Source organism: Amblyomma americanum, chromosome 1 (assembly GCF_052857255.1).
Source record: "Amblyomma americanum isolate KBUSLIRL-KWMA chromosome 1, ASM5285725v1, whole genome shotgun sequence".
In the NCBI taxonomy this organism is placed as follows: Eukaryota; Metazoa; Arthropoda; class Arachnida; order Ixodida; family Ixodidae; genus Amblyomma; species Amblyomma americanum.
This window is the reverse complement of record NC_135497.1, coordinates 27,898,299-27,922,075: the sequence shown is the minus strand read 5'-3', so window position 1 is coordinate 27,922,075 and position 23,777 is coordinate 27,898,299. Positions and strand designations below refer to the sequence as shown.

General features: G+C 45.6%; 1 protein-coding gene across 1 annotated transcript in view; it reads right to left on the bottom strand.

The window, feature by feature from the left end:
• Window positions 1-23,777, bottom strand: part of Vps8 (vacuolar protein sorting 8) — a 201,730-nt gene that overhangs the window by 23,666 nt on the left and 154,287 nt on the right. The window contains 7 exon segments of the mRNA XM_077645110.1: window positions 1,363-1,443; window positions 1,510-1,592; window positions 3,394-3,619; window positions 5,643-5,732; window positions 8,914-9,070; window positions 16,147-16,196; window positions 22,139-22,228. Of these exon segments, the coding sequence (XP_077501236.1) occupies window positions 1,363-1,443; window positions 1,510-1,592; window positions 3,394-3,619; window positions 5,643-5,732; window positions 8,914-9,070; window positions 16,147-16,196; window positions 22,139-22,228 (777 nt within the window).

The following is a 23,777-nucleotide window of genomic DNA, read 5'->3' as shown; positions in this document are numbered from 1 at the left end:
AAGCGCCGATGTAGTCGCCAGCATGTCTGCCGTCACTGCTCCGCATTCACTAAGCATAAGCTGCCAAAATCCCGGCACGGGGCAAAGTACTTCTATCGCGAGTGACATTTGCGATGTACAATGCGGGAACGCTGCCATGATAGCGATGCAACAGCAGTCTGTATCCCACTGGTTTCCATGGGAGCTACATTTGCACTGGCTCAATAAAAGGCAGCAGGCGGGAAAAACGCGGCACCCAGGAACATAACAACAGGGTTTTACAGTAGCTGCGGCTCAGCCGAACATAACTCAGACACTGCAAACAGATTTGCTAGACGCGTAAGTAGACTCCCCCAATTTAGAATGACCATTTTTGCAAAAGTTCAAGGTTTTTTTAATATGGAACACCATGAATCACGGCAGGAACGAGCATCAGCACGATTATACCAGCATCTTGGCCGAACCTACCCAGACCCCGCAAAGATAGGCTCGATGTGTAGGTCGACTCCTCCAGTGAAGGATGGCCATTTTTGCAAATTGTCTCTGGAACACCATGATATCTGGAACCCCAGGGATCATGAAGGGAACAGGGACCAGTACGAGGCCTTATAACCAATGGCATCTGAACCTACCCAGGGCCTGCAAACAGACTGTTGTGACGCATGGGTCACTCCCCCAATTTCGAATGGCCATTTTTGCAAAACCTCGACATTTTTGGTACTCGCAGCTGCACGACTCACGGCCAGAAATAGGCACCAACAAGGGGTGCGTTATGCTGAAGCTGGCCGAACCTCCCAGACCCCGCAGACAGGCTCCAGGTGTAGGCCGACTCTCCAATTTCGATAGGCTATTTTTGAAAAAACTAATATTTGTGAATGTGGAACTCCACAAATCACAGTGGAAAACGGTACCAGCACGGCGAGCGTTATACCCATGGCTCAAATGAACCTACTCAGACTCCCCAAACATACAGGCTTTTTATCTTAATTTTTGTGTTAATTCTAAACAGAAACCAATGAAGTAATAAATTTTCAGGATCAGAATTACATAAAAAATATTATGACCACTTTAAAAAATTTGGTGATTTCTGTAAGTTTTTCAGGAATTCACTTGGCAGTTAAAAGGTTAATGAAACACTGCTAGAGAAAATTATTTTTGAAGAACCCTATTCATCAATGCTCCCGCCTGTTCTTTTCCACTAGGCTTGGTCATTTGGAAGTGCTCGATCTAGCTTTGTGGATACAGACCAGAATTAACAGAAACACAGCAAGTGGGCTTGGCTAAGCTGCACGCAGGTAATGTAGTGAGGCCGCCCCACTTTCAAAGTGGGCACTGTACAGTACGCCCCTCAAAAAGTGCACAGTAAGCAAGCAAGCAGCTCACCTTTTCATAGTTGTGGGTGCCCAGCATTTTCATGATGAATTGTCGCACCTCGCCAAACTTTCCCGAGCTGTAAGCTGGATCCTGCCAAAGAGAACAGCCCATGAATGCTCATAGCCAGAAGAGTCGGCTGGCTTGAGGGAGCCTCACCTGCATGAGCTTGTGTAGGATTTGCGGCAAGGCTACAAAGCCCATCATGCTCCCCAGAAGATGGTGGGTCAGTGAAAGGAAGTCTGCAGAGCAGTGTGCAACACCTTGAGCAAGTCACCTCAAATACTAGTACATAGCAATCCATTCTAAACTATACTGAGAAAACTGGAAAATCTGATCATTATAACCGATTACCGTTATATCTGGACTAGAGCAAAAAAAAAGAAAACACCCACGTATTCCCTCATGCATGTAGGTTTTCCCCCACCCATGTAACGACCTCCACCGGCACTCCTGCCAGGGGTTTACTGTGTCTTTGCATCTTGGCGCTCTGCCAAGTTCGTTGTCAAGCCACCCATGCCGGAGATCCCACCAAATGATAAACACGCCCCGATGTTATCGGCGCACAGCATCACGGCACACTGCCAAGGTCTGTGCCGCGGACAACGCTAAACGGAAGAACGCACTAAGAAAAGCTAACGCTTAAAAAAAAAAGTTAATTCTCAACCACAAAAGTGTGTGTTTTAGTGTGGGGGGTGGGGGAAGGAACAGATATCACCTTGCGCTTAGTCGCTGCCATTTTTACCCAGTTCACGAATACACAAACAGGCACAAACTATGGAAACTACATTTGTGTGATTAAGCGTTGCGCAATGGCAGCCAAGCATGCTCTTCTTTCTGCCCTCGAGCGATTGCAACAATGATAGCGCTTGGTCCGCATCTCAACACGCCGGTCCGTTTGTGGAGTTATCACGTAATTCACTTCAAAGTATTTTATTTTTTATCAAATTTTCAGACAGATTTTGGAGTAAACACATTCCGAGCGGCCAGAATCCCATCGTTGTATCTGTTAGTTTTCCAATAATTTCACTGTTATATATGGTTTACTTTTACATAGGGGCAATGGGAGAATTCATAATCTAAAGAATTTGAGTTATAAGGAATTTGAGTTATAAGCACTATACCGTTATGACTGGTATCGTTTAAGTGGATTACAGTGTAGTATTGGACAGGCACAGTTCAAGACACTCCTTGCACTTAGCACTTTAAATTATGAGACAATGATATCTCCCTTTTTTTTCAATACAACCTGTGGGCTTTGGCCCAAAAGCCGTACGCACAACCACTGTGATTGCGCAATTGCTAGCTGCGCACGAAAAAATGCTTGATTCTCAGTTCCTAAATGGTCGCTTATCTGTTGAATGGATGACCCAGCAAAAGACATCAATATACAGTGTGGCGGCGAGGACACGCGATTGTGTTGGCACCCAGTGAAGAAGTGTGTCGCACGGTGCGGGTTGGTGCGTTTTGACGGCGGGGCGAGCTGAACTTGGTTGTACCAAGACTTGCATTTTTGTTTGACACCGTGAGCGTGTTGAGCGGTGTTTTCGTCGCTGTACAAGTACGTGTTATTCTTTACCAAGTGATAAAAACTGGAAGGATTCTCCTGCCTTTGCTACTAGTCGCCTCTTCCCGGTGATTGGCTACTCACGGACCGAAAACCGTAGAACTGGGGTCCTACAAACCTTTAATGGTTTCTTTTTCATCTGTCCTTTGCCTTCTAACAATTCATACAATGTAGAGTATCTTCCTTACTATAACAGAAAAAGAGCAAAGCAACAGCGGACATGTCTAAACCCAGGTTTATGCCTGCAGAAACAGCCAGTACAAATCAAGCAAACAAAAATGCTGCCATGCGCAAATAACTGAAGCAACAGATGTAGCAAGGTTTCGAAGTGAAATGCTACATGAGTTGCCCAAACTAGGTGCTAGCGAAATATGATTGCAATCATTCATCAGACAAATGCTAAAGCTGTGACCCACAGCATCGACAGCACACAGTCTGGCACAGACATGCTATCAAAACAAATGGGAACTGTTTACCTTTATCAGCACCTAACGTGGAGCGCAGCTGACGCTGGGGTGCCATCACAGTCTCCAGCACAGGAAACCAGAGGGCCTCACGTTCAGCAGCACTGAGGCGTGGACAGCTGCGCTGACACAGCTGTATCACAGCCTGCAGCTGTGACCACGCAGCTTGCAACAGCTGCTCACGCTGTGATGCACCCTCGGCCTCCTGGGCACACAGCTGCAGCCGCTGGCTCAGGTTCTATGGGAATTTGCACACAAAACTATGAGCACGTTGACCAAGACTGCAAAATATTTGTGGCGCTCTGCAACAAAAGAGTATGGTAAGGACAGAGCTGACATACTTTACCACTTTGAAAGTAGACTGATGCGGCTTATTCAGAGCTGTATAGGGGAATGTTTTATAAGCATTTCACCCCTTGGCATCCAGCCTGAAGCACTTGCAGCTACTATTATCGCGAGTTTTTAGTGGGATTTAACTCTTTCGTTACCAAGCCACTAGACATCGATCACCGGTGATCGAAAAATTCAAACTGCTACGACAGTGCAACCACGGCCGTTACGGACTTGCTGAGTCATCTAGTTTGTTGTTCACACGTTGAGTTTTCATTTCCTGCGTAACTTGTATTTTTGCCGCAAGGTAGTAATTTTTTAAATGCGCTCGAAGTTGAGGGTGCGGCGTTGAACGCTCTGAGCAAGCCGTCAAAGTCGGGAACGGCACGCGCTCAAAACAACCCCACTGCATGCAATTCTGCTGTGTCTACAGCATTTATTTTTGATGCATCGAGTAGCAAGGACTCCGACAATGATGTTGCATCATCAGATCTTGTTTCCAAAGCTGAAACTGCACAACCAGAGCCCGGACCATTGGTCTTTTCTTTATTTTCTTGTTCTCGGTCCGTTAGTCCATTAGTGCGAACTGAAGTGCTCCTATGAAGCCGCTACGGTGATGCTGCGTCATGTAGTTTGTTCTTCAAAAACTACAGTTTCCTTTTCTGTGCAGACTGCAATTTTCTCATGAGGCGTGAATTCTGGAATCCCTTGAAGTAGAGGCTACGGTGTAGGGCACTCCCAGCACGGCTGCAGTGCGCGCTCACAAAAATTCCGCTGCACGGGATTCTACTGCATCGGCAGTGTTTATTTTTGATGCATCAAGTAGCAGGGTCTCTGATGATATCGCATCATCAGATTTCATTTCAGATGCTCAAAACTGCGGAAACAAAGCTCAGAACAATGGCCTGTTAGTTTAGCTTTCGGTTTCTGGTATGCTTGTGCGTGCGAAGCACTGCTATGAAGCATATGAAGTCTTTACGATACGATGATGCTGTGCCACCTGGTTTGTTGTTCAGAAACTAGCTTCATTTTTCTGTGTATATTGCAATTTCCCCACAAGGCGCGAATTTTTGCAATGCTCTTAAAGCGGAGGTTACGGCATAGGCCACTCCAAGCATGGCGACGAGCGCAGGGACGGTGCGCGCTCGCAAATACCCCGCTGCATGCGATTCTACTGCATCAGCAGCAGATGTTTTCAATGCATTGAGTATCAGGGTGTCTGACAATGGAATTTTGGTTCGGACACTGGAAAGGCGCAAAACAGAGCCCGGAACATTGGCCTGTTAGTTGTATTTGTATAATACTTGTGTTTGTATAATTTTTCTCGGTTTTTCCTGAAATGATATTAGTTACAATTTGTATTTTTAAAAATCATGCTTATCAAGCTTTGTTTTGGCACATAACATAACATTTCGTTTTTTTTTTTTGTTAAGCTGTAAAAATCATATCAAGGACACACTGAAATCAGACTTTTCAAAGAGCGGAAAGAAAAAATTTCTAGCTGAAAAAGTATTCGTGTTATAACTTTTACTTATTAGTGCCCAGTTATAAAAAGAATTTGAATCATTTTGTAATTGCTAGGATTATTTTATAAATTATTTTGGAGAGTTATTGTCATGTAAATACAAATTTTTGTTGTTATTCTATTTTTTCACAATATTTAGAACAAGTATTTCTGTTGAAATAAATTTGATTAGAAAGCGCATTCCATTTGAATCACTGTTATGCATTTCGTATACTTTTACCTATCATGCTTTTTCTAGAAAAAATTTTGCTCTGAGACCTATGAAAAACTGTGCTTTTTCCCCTGAGTAACAAAAGAGTTAAACCTAGAATGTCCCGCAAAAAAGGTGAATGCACTGCTGCTAGGCACCTGGTGCGAGGTTTTTTATAACCCCACTTAGTTTTCTACAAATTTTTTAGGTACTTACCTCAAGCAATATTGCTGAAGCACCCTGCACATCACCAGCCTTCTCCAAAAGGTAAGCCGTGGCATCCAGCACATTGTGCCTGCGACAGATCTGTTATGCCACTTCTTAGGCACAGCACTGCTTGTGTCAACATGCCTGCCTGTGTCAACATCCTTGAACATATTGGTGAGCGCTAGCAAAATACGAAAAATGGAAGAACACACAGGACAATGTGCTACAAGCGCTTCGTCCTGTGTGTTCGTTGCTTTTCTGTATTTTGCTCACTAATACCTTCAAAGATGTATTTCCAACTAGCCCCAGTACTAGTAGCCCTTTTGGCTGTGTCAACATGCCTGCCTGTGTGGCCAGCAGCATCTGTCATGGTAACAAAGCCAAAGAAAAGCCATGATCTTGTTTTCAGGTCACAAATACTGTTGTCATCTACATCATCTAATGGGGCTGGGTTGCCTTGGGCTCTATTTTGGCATGTTGCCTATAGAGAAAAAACTATTCCTATCTCTCTGATTTTCATGGTGCAACGAATGCTGGCCTCTGTCAGACATTTAATGAGCCTTTCATTTTGTTTGCTTTACTTGACAATAAGAAAGGCTTTCGGTATCTTTTTAGGTGTGTAACTTAGAAATCATTTTTTATTCCATAAAATTTTAGATAAATTTTAGATAATTTAAGGTTAAAACCACTAAGAAAACCTGTTTCCCCCTCTGTCTCAATACGGCTGATTACCCCAGACCGTATTGGGACCGCACTGGCTGGGAGAGGGGGTAAACTCCCTATTGGGGAAAGTTGAAATAGCAATGGGAGTGCCACCTAGATGGCTATATGGAAGAACATCATGAACAAATGGAACATGGAACATGGAAGAACAGATGGCTATATGGTGGTGTTGTACTTCTGTCCTCATCCTTTGTGCGCTATTCATTATGGCTATATAGAATTACACGTAACAGGTGTGGGGACTCAATCTGCTCCATCCCCTTTGGTTTGCTTCTCTACGGTGTCCTTTTATATAGCTTGACTACCCCTAGTTACCATTGCCACGAGTGTCACGGATGGCGCGACTGCTGTGCATGTGCGGGAGACAGCACTCTCTCTTTGGCTTCAGGAACTTGTCACGGCACTCCGCTCTCTGACAGAGGGGCGAGGCCTCGTAGCAACATTTTCCCACAAGCTCACCCCGTCCGGCTTCGGAGCTTCTTCCCTGCCCTAGACTGGACCTAAATTCACTCGTAAACTTGCTGGTGAGTCAGATGACCTCGATTCCTTAGCGTATTTTTGTAGCAATAAATGGCATTTCATGTCAGCCACTGTTGTCACTCCTTTTCCCCAGCAGAGCAAGGCCCATCCTGATTGGCGTGCGCCCGGTAGTGCTCGCGATCATAGGGTGGGGTCCAGCAGTTACAACAGCCAGCTGCGGTTAACCGGGGAGAACATATTTATCTACCTATTACAGCCCCACAGAAATGAGAGCCTCTTCTGGGTATGGCCAACAACACAACGGTTGTGGCCACATCCTCTAGTCGCGTCCAGGGCAGGCACATTGACAAGCTCTTGCTGCACTCCCATCGGACTTTTGGTTGCAGGCAGCAACCAAAGCGAGCAGACCAAACGTGACTTTTTCCGCAAGAATGTGGTGTGCAAGGCCACCACAGTTGGCGAATGCAGATGTTTGCTGCTGTAGTCGTGCCCCTGCCCCATCCGGTTAATCGGAAGCCCTTCTTACATAGCCTTCGACTTCCAAGGAATACCTCATTGATGTTTTGCACCTAGCTGGTCCACTCTGTGTATTATTTGCAAGAGCAATAAATAACATCAAAGTGCATATACACCTTGTTGTCCATTCCTTTGGTTCCCTTGAGCACGGACCCATTTGTGGTTAGCGAGCGAAGGTGCTTAAAAGCTAAGTTCAGCAAGCACAATACAGTTCAGCCTTCAAACTCAATACCAGTAAGAGTGGAAGAAACCTCACAATTTTTTCGTCATTGCCATGTCATGTCATGTCACGTCATCATGTCATGACAGAATATGATAGAATGACCAATGAAGAGTGATAGCCAAGTGGCCCTGAATTTTTCCACTGATGGCGAGTCCTCAGCCACTGCATGGTCATGACACAGGAGGAGAATTGAAGGGGCTCTGAAAGGGGCTCTCAATAAAGGTGCAGTATTCCGGGGATGTTAAAGGACGCCGCTTCACGAATATCCCCCAGTGTCTTATTTGGTTCAGGTCTTCATGACGAGAATATAGTGATTCAGCCAGTTTATGCCTTCTTTTCAGAAGGTGTTTCAGAGCCCCTTTAATGACAGCCAGTGCAATACCCATGACACAGGGCACTTTCAACTAGCTACTCAGTTAACAGCTTTTGAGATCCTCACACACAACTGAACTCTAAAGAGTGTGCCACTCCTGCTGCAGAGTAAACTCAGTCACTGTCGGGAAGTTCTATTACCTCACACCAGGCCCTTGCAGGGCCAATGCTGCCATTAATGGTTTTGAATACTTTGCAGCTACACAAACAGTCGGCCAGCAAATTTAAGTTTACAATGATAAAAAAAAAACTAAATGTTAATTCATTAAAATAATTTTATTTGTTTCTGCAAATCATGCTATTGTTTTGGACAAGCTGTAGTCGGCTGAATTAAATAATACAAAAAGTTGATCCATGCTAGGAAACTATGCCCACAATAGCAAGAACATGGATTGCTCTTACTAACAAAAACCAGTGAAAAACAAAACACAGGACCAGAACAAGGCACACACACACCCACTCTGTTACAGGCAAAAGTCCGGCGACAGTGTGTGTGTGTGTCTTCTTCTGGTCCTGTGTCTTGGTTTTTGCTGGTTTTTTGCTAGAACATGAGTAACCAACTCGCCCAGCCATTAATGGACGCCTTGTCTTCTTGCATCAGCGCAATCGCTTTCGCTATGTGTAGGGCACGTGTTATGTCCCAAAAAGTTCGGCGAAAGAGTGTGTGTGTGCCTTTGTTTTTGCTGGCTTCTGCTGGAACATGAATAACCTACTCAACCAGCAATTCACGCTTCTGAACAGCTCGTACTAACATGACAAAGAAACTTGTTGCTTGCATGACTGAACATGGCTCGTGAGCCCTTGGCCTAAAGGTCTGGAGTGAACATGCGTCCATCCTTATGGTCAGAATGTAATCATTCATGGCTCTGATGTACACTGCTCCATGACAAACTCATAACTGCCTTTCAAAAAGAATAAGCTCTGCTCAAGCAGGTGCCATGTTGGAAGAGGTGTTGCACAGCTCACCGCCAAAGTCTCTTCAATGCGGTAGCCTTCTGATGTGCTGAGGAAGGCACACACAACGTTTGGCTCAAACTGGCACATGAGCTCAATGTAGCGTTCCTGCACTGCAGTAGCCAAGCTGTCAGCAGCACCTTGGGTAGGAGCCAGGCTGGAGGCTTCCCTGCAGTACACAGAGCAAGTTTAATGAAAATGTGCATGATCTACTCGAGAATGTTGGGTCCCACAGAGCAGCATACAAAGAAGATCAACTGTTCCAATACACTGCAAATGCAGCATTGCTGCAGTACGCCGAAAGCATTCAAGGAACTGCTTTCCTGACCAGTCAGACAGATGTGTGATGTATGCAGGCCTACTGCAGACACTCAAGAGAAAGTCAGGTGGGTAGCATTTACTTCACTTGTCACAACATACAACCTTTGTCCATAAAGTTCCGAGACTGAGTCTATTAAAAAAAAAAAGGGTTTAAGATTGAAATCATTTGTGCAGCACCTCTTTGAAATAGTCTCCCATGCAGTCTATACAGAGCTTCCAACGCTTCCCGAGGTCTTGGAAGCAGTTGGAAAAGCTCTGAGACTGAGTCTATTAAAAAAAAATGCGTTTAACATTGAACTCATTTGTGCAGCACCCCTTCGAAATAGTCTCCCATGCAGTCTATACAGAGCTTCCAACGCTTCCCGAGGTCTTGGAAGCAGTTGGAAAAGCTCCGAGACTGAGTCTATTAAAAAAAAATTGCGTTTAACATTGAAGTCATTTGTGCAGCACCCCTTCGAAATAGTCTCCCATGCAGTCTATACAGAGCTTCCAATGCTTCCTGAGGTCTTGGAAACAGTTGGAAAAGTTCCGAGACTGAGTCTATTAAAAAAAGTGCGTTTAACATTGAAATCATTTGTGCAGCACCCCTTTGAAATAGTCTCCCATGCAGTCTGTACAGAGCTTGCAACGCTTCCTGAGGTCTTGGAAACAGCTGGAAAAGTTCAGAGACTGAGTCTATTAAAAAAAAATGCATTTAACATTGAAATCATTTGTGCAGCACACCTTCGAAACAGTCTCCCTTGCAGTCTATACAGAGCTTCCAATGCTTCCTGAGGTCTTGGAAACAGTTGGAAAAGTTCCGAGACTGAGTCTATTAAAAAAAGTGCGTTTAACATTGAAATCATTTGTGCAGCACCCCTTTGAAATAGTCTCCCATGCAGTCTATACAGAGCTTCCAACGCTTCCCGAGGTCTTGGAAGCAGTTGGAAAAGCTCTGAGACTGAGTCTATTAAAAAAAAATGCGTTTAACATTGAACTCATCTGTGCAGCACCCCTTCGAAATAGTCTCCCATGCAGTCTATACAGAGCTTCCAACGCTTCCTGAGGTCTTGGAAATAGTTGGAAAACGCTTCTTTTGGCAGGGCTATCAGCTCCTTTGTTGTGGTGTCTTGAATGGCCTCCACGCTCCCCATCCAGCAACCTTTTAGGGCTCTTTTCACACGAGGAAACAGGAAAAAATCGCATGGGGGAGAGGTCAGGTGAGTATGGTGGATGGGGAAGTACAGTAATGCTCTGCTTGGCGAGAAATTTTGACACACTGAGAGCAGTGTGCGGCCTTGTGTTATCGTGGAGAAGGCTCTATTGTCCAGATGCCTATAAGTCAGGGCGACGACGTCACAGTCCATCATGCATGTGTTGGAGCACGCGGATGTAAAACTCCTGATTCACAGTCTGCCCTTGTGGGACGAACTCGTGGTGTATGAGACCTCTGGCATCGAAAAAAACTATCAGCATCGTCTTTGTTTTCGTCTTCTGTAGCCGCACCTTTCTCGACGCCGGAGAGCTTATGGACCGCCATTCGGTGCTCTGACTCTTTGTTTGAGTATCATATTGAAAACACCATGTTTCGTCTTCAGCAATGATGCAGTCGACGAATACAGCATCCTTCTCTGCCTCGGAGAGCAAATCAGTGCTCACTGATGCCCACGTGTCCTTCTGGTCCTGCGTGAGGGAGTGCGGCACAAGTCTCCATTCAGCATTCGTTTCCCCAAGTTCTGATGCAAAATTTGGTGGCATGCTGTCTTACTAATGTTGAGAGCATCTGATAGCATGCAGACTGTAATGGTGCGGTCTTTCTGTACAATTTCCCTGATCCGAGCCGCGTTGTTTTCATTCTGTGAGGTTGAAGGGCGCCCCTCCCTTCTGTCGTCTTCCACTGACATTCTCCCCGAAACGAACCTCTTGTGCCACTCGAAAACTAGCGCCCGCGATAATGTCTCGTTGCCATAAGCGTCATGAAGGAGCTCATACGTCTGTGTGGCTGTCTTGCCAAGCTTCACACAGAATTTTATGTTTACACGCTGTTCGAGGTGGACGTCCATCTCTCCACATCCACTCACAGTAGAATGTGCAGATGGCTAGTGACAACGTATTTTCTTTACACGTAGTGCCATCTAGCGGCTGCCACAGCAATTCACATAAATAGCTCAGGTTAGCCCGAAAAGATGGCGCCACACATATGCACCAACATTTGTTTTGGGGAATCATTTCTAGATAATAAAATAAATCAGTCTTGAAACTTTACGGACAAAGATTGTACAATGACAAGAGGACACCACTTCCAACTGAACCTTTAGTACACAGAACATGTGTATAAAACACAACAAAAATGTCAGAAAAACTACATCAATGTAAAAAATCACTGTATTATCTCCTTTAAACACTGTGTCCCCTTGTGTGAATGTAAGCCGAACACTATCAAACCTCGCCTATAAAGAGTGCAAATTCCACAAGTGTGTATGCAATAAAATACGCTTAAGCCTGAAGAATGCTGTGAAGATAGCGGGTCAAAATGCAAAACGAATGCAGGAATCCTTTTTTTTTTTAATGGATGTATCGAGATATTACAGTAGATATGGTATGGCTCTTCAAAAACTAAATTTTCATTTGCTTGTTTTGCAAGGATACACACTTTAAAGCGTCTAAAATGTGTCAATTTGTTTACATCACTACTTAATACGACAGGATTAAGGAGTCAAAGAAGGATAACTAGTGCTGAGTCACAATGTGCATATATGAGGACCTGACAAAAATTGCATAATTTGAAAGGCTACAATTTTTTCTCTGCAATTCTGGCATGGTCCTTACAAAGATCAGAAATCATAAAAATTTCCCTCCACTGGATCATAATATGTGCCTGAAAAGGTTATCACATCTATGACAGCACAAAAAGAACAAGCTTAAGAGCTTCGGCTTTTAAGAAGGAGTGTGCTAAACTTGGAATAGATAGTAAAATAATATTTCCTATTTGATTCGATTGGCACCACACTTTCACTATCGAAACCTCCTTAACATTCAGAAGCTAAAAATTTAATCTAAACTAGCAGCGAAATGTTGCGGGATTTCCGAACGGCAGTATCTTGCACTTGTGACTTGAGTTAACTAGCCCTTTCCTCATAGAATAGACTGCCAGGATGTGGCAAAAGTCTCTATGTGGTAATGCGAAGTCCAGCATAAAAATGCGCTGATAGCCATTAAGAGTCGCCGCCGTGGCGCGCTTGCGGGTCGGAAACTTAAGTGCAGCACCATGTGGCATGTCGCTGCACTGTGTCACAATGCAGTTGATAAATGGCTTACATCACTAAGATAAGAGGTGCAATGTTCATGTAAGCAGCTCGGCTTAAGGGACGAAAAAATGTGGCACGCGTATGCTACTGCAGTTGTTGCGCAGCGACCATTCACAACTTTTGTCAGTTACAATCTCAAAACCTGCGTACCACAGAGGACAAGAAAAAAACGTAACATCAGGCTCCAATGCAGCCTGCGCAACCATGCCGCATACAGCGTGGCTCCTGCGCTTCTAATGGTGTGGTTTCATTTTTGTGCCTTCAGTTTTTGTTTCAGCCTATCACGGAGCTTGCAGTCCAGCAAAACCGGCACGGTTTGGCTTGATTTATGGGTTTTAACGTTCCAAAGCAAATCAATCTATGTGGGACGCCGTAGTGGAGGGCTCCGGTAATTTTGACCACTTGGGTTAAACTTTTAACGTGCACTGACATTGCCCAGTACACGGGCCTAGCATTTCACCTCCATTGAACCTGCACTGCCGTGGCCGGGATCAAGCCTGCATCTTTTTGGTCAGCAGCCGAGCGCTATAACCACTGAGCCACCGCGGCAGCTGAAACCGGTACGCTAGGGCTAAACAGGCTACAAGTCATTGTGGATGCTGCACTTGGGGAAGCATTCCCCAATTGGCGCTTTGTCTTTAGGCGTCGCGAGGGGGCATGGAAGGAATGATCCCAGCTTGGGTTGCTGCAATGTGAGTGGGGTTCCAAATATACACAAAAATTTTCAGATTTTTTTGAACAGTAGAATATGATGTGTGTCTGAAAGGGATAAATGATTACATAAAAAAAAATGCACACGTGTTTTCGTAACCTGTCCAGTTATTAGGATTGCTGAAACAGGGAACTACCATTACAAAAGTTTTTGACCGCAAGTAAGCCTTTTTTACACCAAGGTGTGCCTGTGGCAGCACCTGCAACAAGTTGTGGCCAGCCTACTTTAACATTTTTCAACTGTTCAAAAATGAAAATTATAATGCCCTTGTTCCTCTGTGATATGTCCAACATGCACAGCCTTTTTTAAAGTTGATGGAAATGTCTGAACAGCGCTAACAGAGAGGACGGAAGAACACAGACACGTGCGCAGCGCATGTTCTGTATTCTTCTCTTCCGCCCCGTCTGTTAGCTCTATTCAGACATTTCCACCAACGTGCACCAACCAGCCTGACTAAGCCCCCTGCTTGAATTTTTGTAATATGTGCAGAAAAATTGACAAATCATAAGTAACCATTTGTCAGCATTTCCTGGTTGAATGCCATTTCAGAACAAGACCCTCGAAACAGTGCAAAAACTTTCTCGTTTTCCAATCACTGTTCTAGCCCTTAAGTCATCAACGTATCCTGGAGTGACTATAACGCTACTGTCTTTAGGTCTCCTTAAAGGGGTGGCTAGGAAAAAATAAGCCACATACATGCAGCAATAGACAGGACCCAATGCAGACTCTACTCCTTGGGTGAAGTTTTCTAAGGTTAAAGACATGACTGATTTTAGACCACAGGCATGAAGTCCTGTGGTTCAGAATGGTATGCTTCCGTGACCTCTGATGGCAGTTGTGGGATACACTGGTATCCCCCCCTCGTCCCCCACGCCAGCGGCGATCGTGACTTCCATGTGCACGCTGGCCACCAGGAATGTGGAGAGAAGGCACCCCTGCGACTCTGCTCATTTCCGCCCCAGCACTGATGTGACGTCACGGCAGTGCGCTGCCTTCTGTGGAGAGGGTTGCATGCCTGAGCTTGACGGAAAATTTGCTCCTAAGGAGGCAATGTCCGAGGGGATAAAAGGAGGAACTCGCGGCGAGAAACCCTCTCTTGCTGCCGGACCTGATCTGAGTGCCCCGAGGAACCCTTTCGCTGCCGCCGGCCCCCGAACCCAACGCCGGTCGACGTCAACGACTTGGTGAGTTACTCAACATCTATTTTACGGAAAGAACATTCTTCCGCAGTGTGCTTTGCCTTGCGGTAGGATAATAGACTATTTCCTAGCGTGCCCTGCCGTTGCCTATTTCGTACGGACCTGCCGACTCTGCGCCACGGGTTGGGGAAACGTGTGGCGTACTTGAATAACGCCTGCGTGTGGCTGGCGCGGAAGCTCGCCTTCTCGGTCAGCTGGAGCAGAGTGACCTCATACAGTGCAGATAATAGACAGGAGACAAGCATGTATGAAAGATAAAAAATCCTTCGCTATTACAGCCTGTCAGTTTCCCAAGCAAAAAAAAAAAGTGCAAACACTGATATGTCGGAAATTCTCAATTTTGATTGCTCTTTAACAAATGGTAGTTGATGTGAAAAATAGAGCATCAGTAGTTGCATGTGCCGTGCTCCTCCCCGTCACTGTGTGCAAATGTCCTGGGTGTCTGAAGAAATAACCTGAGCCAACAAGCTAAGCAAAAGCCCATACCCAAGCACTTGTTGAGGAAACAGGTCATGTAAACAGATTCCCAAGAAGTGTACTAGTATATATCTTGATTCTAATGCACAATTTCTTCCAGAAAAAATCCCCCCAAAATGACATGAGCATTAGTACCTAGTATAAAACTGAACCTACACCGGCAACATCCTATTGTCGCCGGCATTATAAAATGGTGGCTTAGTATTTCCTGTGCATGTTCCTGTGCATCGCCATTATTGATATAGCCTACCTAGCATACCACATTTGTGGATACCGATTGGCCTCGCGAGCATCTGAAGTGTCCCATCAGCAAGGTGCCGACCTGGACTTGAGCCAACATAGAAACGCCAGTTGCGAAGAACATGCCGTGTTCACTACAATGTCATGTTGAAAAAAAAAAGGTAACCTTTGTGTGGAAGCTTTCTAAGCACACATTAGCACAGCCGGACAGCTCTGTGCCAAGCGCGTAACCGTCACAGACGCTCCAATCCAGGGCACACAGCCTCCTGGCAATCTGCAAGTTCACCGAATGCACCATTGCCACCTGAGATCATGTAGGAAAATGAACGCGCCATGATATCATCAGAGCGCAGCATCTAGGCGTGCTGCTAATGTCTGCATTGCAGATGCTAATGGGGCCAAGAAGGAACGAGCTAAGAAAAGCTAATGCAACTGAGGCAGTGGCGAGGTTTTGGTTCATCGTGACATTAGAGCAGTTGCAATAAAGGTTAGAGCCGCCGCGGTGGCTGAGTGGTTATGGGGCTCGGCTGCTGGCCCGAAAGATGCGGGTTCGATTCCGGCCGCGGCGGTCAAATTTCGATGGAGGCGAAATTCTAGAGGCCCGTGTACTGTGCGATGTCAGTACACGATAAAGAACCCCAGGTGGTCGAAATTTCCGGAGCCCTTCACTACGGCATCTCTCATAGCCTGAGTCGCTTTGGGATGTTAAACCCCCACAAACCAAACCAAACCAATAAAGGTTGGTTGCTCCAAGTGAAAAGATTCAATTATTTATCGAAGCATGAAAATCTGGTGCACGTTACAACAGAAGTTATAGCACTTTTTTATTCTGACCTTTAAAAATGGGCATGTGTTAGAATCAAGTAAATACGATGTTATCAATGTTATCAGCTGCGACATTCCTTGAGCACACAGCAAAAGCAAAGTACGCAATAAATACCAATGACACACTGTTCTGGGTCAGTCCTTCCTCATGCAGTTGCTCCCACACATCATGGATCAGTCTCACCTGCTTTTCCAGACACCTTGCAAGAAGTGGTAGAGCACCTTTGGCTGCCCCTAAAAGCAAAAAATGACTGCTAAGTTTGTGCTTTCAGAACATGAATAAGCACTTCCCACAAAGCAGAACGAAGTCTCCTGTAGCCTTGCCAGCATCTCCTTGCACCCTGCAGGGCATGGTGGTGGCACTCACCACTTTGCATCACCAGCCTTGCTTTAGATCATGACTAAAAGCAGCACAACCGTGGCACAATGCAAATCTTCCTGCTGAGCTAAATATTGTATTCAGGCGAATATAAACAAAAGAAATAGGAACAAGGCTTTCTCCCCATGTACTCTACTCAGCAGAGCTTAACAAAAATGCACAAGAGCCTCCAGCTCATCCATCCACCTAGCTCTCACTCCTGCCCTACTCATCGTACACAAGGCAGAATGAGATTTGAAACCACAAGCAAAATACTGTTCACTATGCCATTCACGTTTTTCGCTCTCAAAAGTGTAAAGCTGGTATGATCAACAGAGTTTGCTGTTAATTCCCACTAGTATTTCTTTGTTATCTGGAGTGACCAGCCTATTGTGCCAAGGCAACAAAGGCCTTAAGAAGGTTCCCTCATAACTACCAAATAATCATTACAATGTTATTGTAATGCAGTTTCTATGACAGTGCTATCACGTACAAGTTTGAGACTACAAGCTTCTTTTTATCCTTGACACACTGCCCATGGTAATCCCAGCAACAAACTTGTCTGCCTTTACAGCTCTATGTATACACAATGCGATATTTTTTCACCTTGTTTGTCATCATAATTTTTCTCGAGTGTGCATTGATTTTTCTTTTGTTTGCTATGTCTACTGTGTCGGTTACCTTCTCATGTGTATTGTACAGCTCTTCATGCAACGTGCAGCATACTGTAGGCTGCCATGCTGTTGGCAGGCACGTGAAAAAAAGACAAATAAATAAAAATAAATTAGCAGCTAGTAAAAATCCCTCGAGCTCTCCTTCAAGTATTGCGACATTGACCGTACTTACTATCCATGACAAAACTTGCACTGATAGTATCATGACTAGGACCCCTAATTCTCTGCAGCGGAAAATTTTAAATTCCACAAACTGAGAACAAAGAATCTGTGATATTCTGCACAACACTTTTCACGTATCAACAGCCGCCACTTCTTGCCCCACTGTTTCATGCTCCACAGTTCTGTGCCTGTTCGCCCTTTTTCCTCTTCCCTTGACTCACTGCTTTCTGTTCTTTCTCAATGGATTGCGCGGCCTCCTTTCCAAGTGTGTAGCATCTCTCTTGCCAGTGCGTGCTGCGTACTTTGTCTCAATGACCCAAGATCGTCGAGAAGTTGGCTTTACCTTTCAGCTCTTAACTTTGGTGGGTGAGATTGCTATTATCGCACGGTGCAGGCAGGGCACTTTAATTTCTCTTTCTTTTTATAAACGCCTTCTAACATATGCTGTTATCTCAAAGAATAACAAAAAATCTGTGTAATATTCATAGCTTATAAAACTAGTTCCAAATATAAAGCGAGGTACTTTGGAAGGAGATGATTTAAGGAAAAACATTCGCGGTATATTCGAGCAAACATAGTAATACTGCTTTCGACAGGCACCAAATATTGACTCCTCCTATACAAGCATGTGCTGATGCCAGAGAAGCAGCATTCAACACGCTAGTTTGCTTGAGCGGATGGGGCAACAAGCATGTCAAGGACTTCATTTGTTTCAAGGTTCTACTTTTCAAGAGAATTAAAACGATTAAATTAAACAAAATCCCATCCATCTATCATTCCTATCGATGTCTACAAACACAACATCATCAAAGAAAGAATACGTAACTGCTAACACATAATTCTGCAAAAAATGCTAAAATCTGCAATTTCTTGAAAGATTGAGGAAAACTAGAGGCCTTAAAGGGCCATCGACCAGGGGGTCTGGACATTTTAAACAAACAAACCCACTGCTAAGATGAGGCACCAAGGGTAACACTAGAGCCATGCACACCCCGGAAAGCAGTAAAAATTCAAATCACAGCCTGTTCGCTCTTCCTTCTGTAAAGCCAACCTCCTTGTCTGCTACGCTAGGATCCCAAGCTTTGCGATGACGTCATCCGCCAAAACCTTCACGAAAGGCATTCCACTGGTCCATCATTCTGACTGACGGGTGAAGGGCGGACGTGGCTGATGCATCGCGACATCTGCTTGTTGTGCATGCGCTTTCCGTCACGCCTTTTGTTTTTGCGCATGTATACAAGCCCATAAAAACAAGGTTTTTAGTTTCTTGTCCCAGTTCATGAATGCTTCAGCGTGTTCTATGCATTGTGCCGTGTCGTACGGCCTTCCCCTCGTTCATGCACTTGACCGTTCCGCACACACACTGCTTCTCACTCATCCTTCTAGTCTACACTGCCGCTGTCCTGGTTTTTCTCTGCTACGTTGAAAGCCACGAACTTAGAACAGAGAAAAGACAAATGTACACAAGAAACACACTAACACACACAAAGAAGCACACACGTGCAGAGGCTTGCTTCCAAGAAAATTCCAGACAGTTTCCGGGTATATCCTGGGTCCGCACTTCGTCATGCATTTCGAACAAAAGGGACACCCACCCCTCTGGTTGTAAAACGGTGGGGCAGCCTCATGTGGACAAACATGAGGCCGCTCGCTAACTACGGAAGACACTTAAGCACACAAACACATACATGAAAGGATGCCGTCATTAACATGTTGAGGTGGTCGAGCTGATCGGGTCTTTCGACCATTCAATGTGCGGAGAAAATGTCAACGCTGTTTCGTCATTGGATGCAACAGGCAGTGACTGAAGTCAAACCACGATTCAGTACAAATTACCAAAAGATTATGCCTTGAGTCGCACCTACAAGAAAAAAAAAAACGACAGCTGGGGCAAGAAAGGACAAAGAAAAAGAAAGCGCAATGAAACGCCACGAGGACCTCCCGCTGCTGCTCCCGCAAGAAATATCTCGGGTAGCAAAAAGCAAGAAAAGAATCCTTTCCAAGGTGGGGCCATGCTGTCGACATGTGACATACTCCGCCAGACTCCACACCTGCAGCTAAAATCAGAGGAGGACGGCGAATTTCGCTTGGAATGATGACGATGAATTTTTATGGCGCAAGGGCATCTGTCCATTTCCCAAGCATTTCATCCTAAAGAAACTGAGCATCGGGCAGGGGAAAGCTTGTACCCATTGTATCACCGGTGGGTACCCGGCGGAGCTCAGGATCAAACCCTGCACGTCCCACATGTGAGGTGGATACTCAAACGACTAGTGCACTGCTGCGGTGAATTTTGCTTTTGGCGGAGGTGAGTTGATGAGGCGGGAGAGAGAAAAATCTCGGAGAGGGGACAGAAGGAGAGGAGCATGGCGAAGTAGCTTGACTGTGATGGCTGTAGCTCCACTATTAATGTCTTTTCAAGAAATGCTTGCGGCCGCACATTCCAGGGACATAGAAAAATATTTTCGACCTGAGGGTGGTTAGCAACCCTTTAACTCTTTCCTGCCCATGCCTATTCCCATCGATAGCCTACTATCAATGGCTGCAAATTCGTATTTACCCGCTTGCCAAGCAGTTGTGAACAACTACCGCCTTCTGGTGAGTAATATATGAACTATTTTTTCAGTTTTGGTTTTCGTTTTGAGTTTGCCGTGCGGTTGTTTTTAAAGACCCACCGAAGTTGGCTGATCAGTGCTTGTATCCTTAATGGTGTCGACACCGCGTGCTGCTGCACCGATTCTGATACATCTTTTAGATGATGATAACAACAGTGACCTGGGAGACAACTTCGGTTTGTTGGATTTCAGTACGGAAAGTGAAAGTGCGCCGATCTAGCCCAGAACGTCAACAGGCATCCGCCAATAAGTTTTGCTTTCTCCAAATTGTTTTGCTGCGCTCATGCGTTGATCTGTAGATATCCTCCATGTTCTGAGGGTCACAAATCTTATCTGCATGGAGTCAACGTTGTGACGTAGTGCAAGTCATGCACACGCGCCTAGCCGGACAGAAGCAGCCCCCATTTCTGTTATCTAACCGCTTGCCTATATAACCGCTCGCCTTCTTCAATAAAGCGTCATTCATGCACCATGCTTCGTCGTGTCCACATGGTGTCAGAAGTGGCCGGTTAGCGATCGCGCAACGCAACCGGGCAACGTAACCGACGGCAGAAGCACGGCAATCCGGGAGACCCGGGTAATTTCATCGGACCAGAGCCATGACAGACGCCGAGCAGCACCGCGCCCAGCCTGCCGCCCCCGTCACTTCGCTGCTGCCACCACCGAAGGCCCTGGATACAACGGGAGATGTCTGGCATAGCTGGGAAGCATGGAAGCAAGAGTTCCAGCTCTTCTCAACTGCAACCTACCTGGACCAACAACCGAAAGAGGTACAGGCAGCCACTTTTCTCATCAGTATTGGAGAAGACGCACGCAAAACGTACAGCACTTTCGTATTTGATGCTGGAGAGGATAAAAGCGACATTGCTGTACTGAAGCGAAAGTTTGAAGCGTTCTACAAACCAGCACTAAACCTAGCTTATCACGAGTTTCGATTTGGAAAGCGTGACCAGAAAGAAGGGGAGCGGTTATATAGGCAAGCGGTTAGATAACAGAAATGGGGGCTGCTTCTGTCCGGCTAGGCGCGTGTGCATGACTTGCACTACGTCACATCTCCCCTCTCTCTCTCTTTTGTCCACAAACGTCTTTCGGCCGGGGCCATTTGCTGGCGGCCACGCAGAGTATCGTGTTTTCCCCTGTAAGGCAACCAGGTGTCGACCTCGACATCGCGCTTCGAAGTACCCCACAGTTACAGTGGTGCCTTGCCATTCAGTCACTTGGTACTAATATAGTAAATGCTTGTAAATTTGAACTTCATAGGGAGGAAAAAATGTTCGAATTACTGAATGACCTTGAAAAAAAAACTGCCAAGAACTGCTTGCATCATGGCAAATGTATTTGGCAAAGACTGGGCTATGATTGCCCGATTTTAAGATAAGAACAGCACGGCAATAAGCATTTTTCATGTTTCCATCAATGCTTTATTGCGTGCATACTGTACGATGCATCGAAGCAGAACTGCTCCAAATTCAGAAGGGCATCCTGCATAATGCATGGTGCGACGCGGGGAAGCTCCAATGCTACCGCGTCACAACCATCAGCACCATTGCAGGTGAGGAGGCTTCACTGCATAGACAGCAAATGGCACATGACGAGCGTGCAGTTTCGGCGCACTGGAAGAATGGAACCATGCGGACGCAAGCGAAGAAAATGGTGTCGAAGCGGTAACAGAAAAGAAAGGGGGAAACAAAACGCCAGTAACTTGCTAGTCAGCATCCGAAACGGTGCTCAGCGCAGTTAGGTTGGCTATCTGATGGTGGCTGCTTGAACCGCCATCGCTAGTGCGAAGCTCAGAAAAGCGAAACCAAAACTACGCTGTCGGACTGGTCTCTGAGATGGGGCCGTCTGTTTTTCTTCACACCTGCCGTCGCCCGCATGTCAGAAGTGCAAGAGCAACTCTGCAGCATGAAACTCGGGTTTTGAGCAGTGCTATTTTGACGACCTCTCTCTGCACCGGTCTTACATGGATGCGGCCTCCCTGCGAGAGCCCGTTCAAATTAACCGGCACGAGACCCGTAGCATCCGAAGCCATAGACTTACAAAGGCCAGGACCAAGGTGGCAGTTCGAATTATCCGGATTTCCGAATTAAAGCTGCGCCAGCAAATGAAGCATTTCAGGTCAAAAGTGTGCATGAAAAGAACTGTCATCCTGCCCCACAAGGACCTCACATAGAAGTAAACCCCCTGGGCTGTACATTTTTGGCTAATCAACACCCTCCTCTATTGGCTGTGCTTCATGCCACGCCTTGTTTGCAGACTGAAGACAAGCTGTGCCAGTGATGCCACCTAGGCACAAGCACGACCTGCATGGCCAAAACTCAACCACCAAATCCACCCTGTCCAAGTTTTTGGTCCTGAATGACTTGCCTCCAAGCGATGCATGATATCATCCACACGGTGAGCAAGGTGCCGCAACATCAGCTGTGATGCAGCCTTGTTGTCCACTTCCACAAGTGCCTGCACAAAAAGCAATATAATTCATTGTAGAGGTATGGGACAGTAACATAGCATACAGCAAACAGATTTATGCTGTTAAAGTTCCCTACACAGTATACAACAAAGCAATGTATTGCCACAGAGCTTCGTTATGTTTGTTTATACCCCTTGCTTATCATCACCGGCACACAACGTTATCAAATTCTGTTTGCAATTAAAGGTCGCTGTGGAAGGGTGATTAAGGGTGACAGCTTCTCAAATGTTTGAGATTGCTGTCGCTGTTTTAGGCACGATCTCCAGTTCGCTGCCATCTGTAAATTCAGCGTGGCCAAAGCAATGGGCATTCTGTTCCTGATGGCCGATGTGGCACCTGCAGGTGCTGCCACTGCTGACTGCATTCATTTTTTTTGTGCACAGGTTCTGGCCACATGGGCAACAATTCTCAGACCCAGGGCTATCGCACTTCAAGTCCTTCCGCTATAACCGACATGCAGCTTTGGGACATACCTACCAACCTCATTTAATGCCCCATGGGCCTTACAGGTTAAAGAAATGATGCTGATGTGAGTGATATCAAATATGTGTTGTGGGGCCCTGGCCCATCTATGGTTCGGCATATAAGGGCTGCACGAGACAAGCTCATGTCATTGGCGTCGTTTGGGTGCGAGTGAGTGCCCCTGGGTACAATACCACTTCGCATGTCTGGCAAGTTCTCGCCAGGATGCATGTGACCTCGGCGACTTCTAGATAATGGCCGAGCAAGCAGCACACCGGAGGAGTGGCAGCCCTCCAGCGGTGCACAAGGGATAACTGGTGTGAGTGGCTGTGGCGCTCGCAGCCCCATCAATGGTACTGCATTGAAGTGAGTGCAACGTTTCGTTGTGTCCTTTGAGTTAGGATTGGTTCTGCCTTGCTTGCTTGAGTGTCTTGATGTTGTGTCACGTTGTGAAAGCAGCCACAACCATTCTGTGTTGACGTGCATGCATGAGCTCCTGTGAAAGGGCAGAGCCTGGTTACTAGTACAGACATGAGCTGAAGATAGCACATTGATGTTTTGTTCTGGCCACCGCACAATAAACTTTTGTTCCGAAGCTGCCCGAGGCATTTCATAGTTCGCATCACACTGCACTACTGCAAGTGAAAAGCTGGTCTTGCTGGTTTTTTGCTTGAACGGGAATAAACTACTGATTTGGCTGCTTAATAGTTGGGCAAGGCCATGGACCCCCTTAACGAGGGAGGTTCCTTCAGTGTACAATATATCTTTTTATACAACTATGGTTTGTGAAAAAGTGCTCGTTCCCAATTTCCACTCACTACATTCATATTTGAAATTATTTCAAGATATTTATTTATTTATCAGGAACTGTTTTTGAAAAAGTAACCCAGCACTACATTTTAAGAGGAGGACACAGAAAGAACTTGACAGGATGGGTGCTGTACTCCAACTATTTTTACTGAAGCAGACATGTTACATTTATAAAGAATGAAGGTACTCAGTGCATGCGTGTTCATGATGGTAGAAAAAATAAAAAATAAAAAATCTAGTATATTAAAGAGAGCAGACTACATT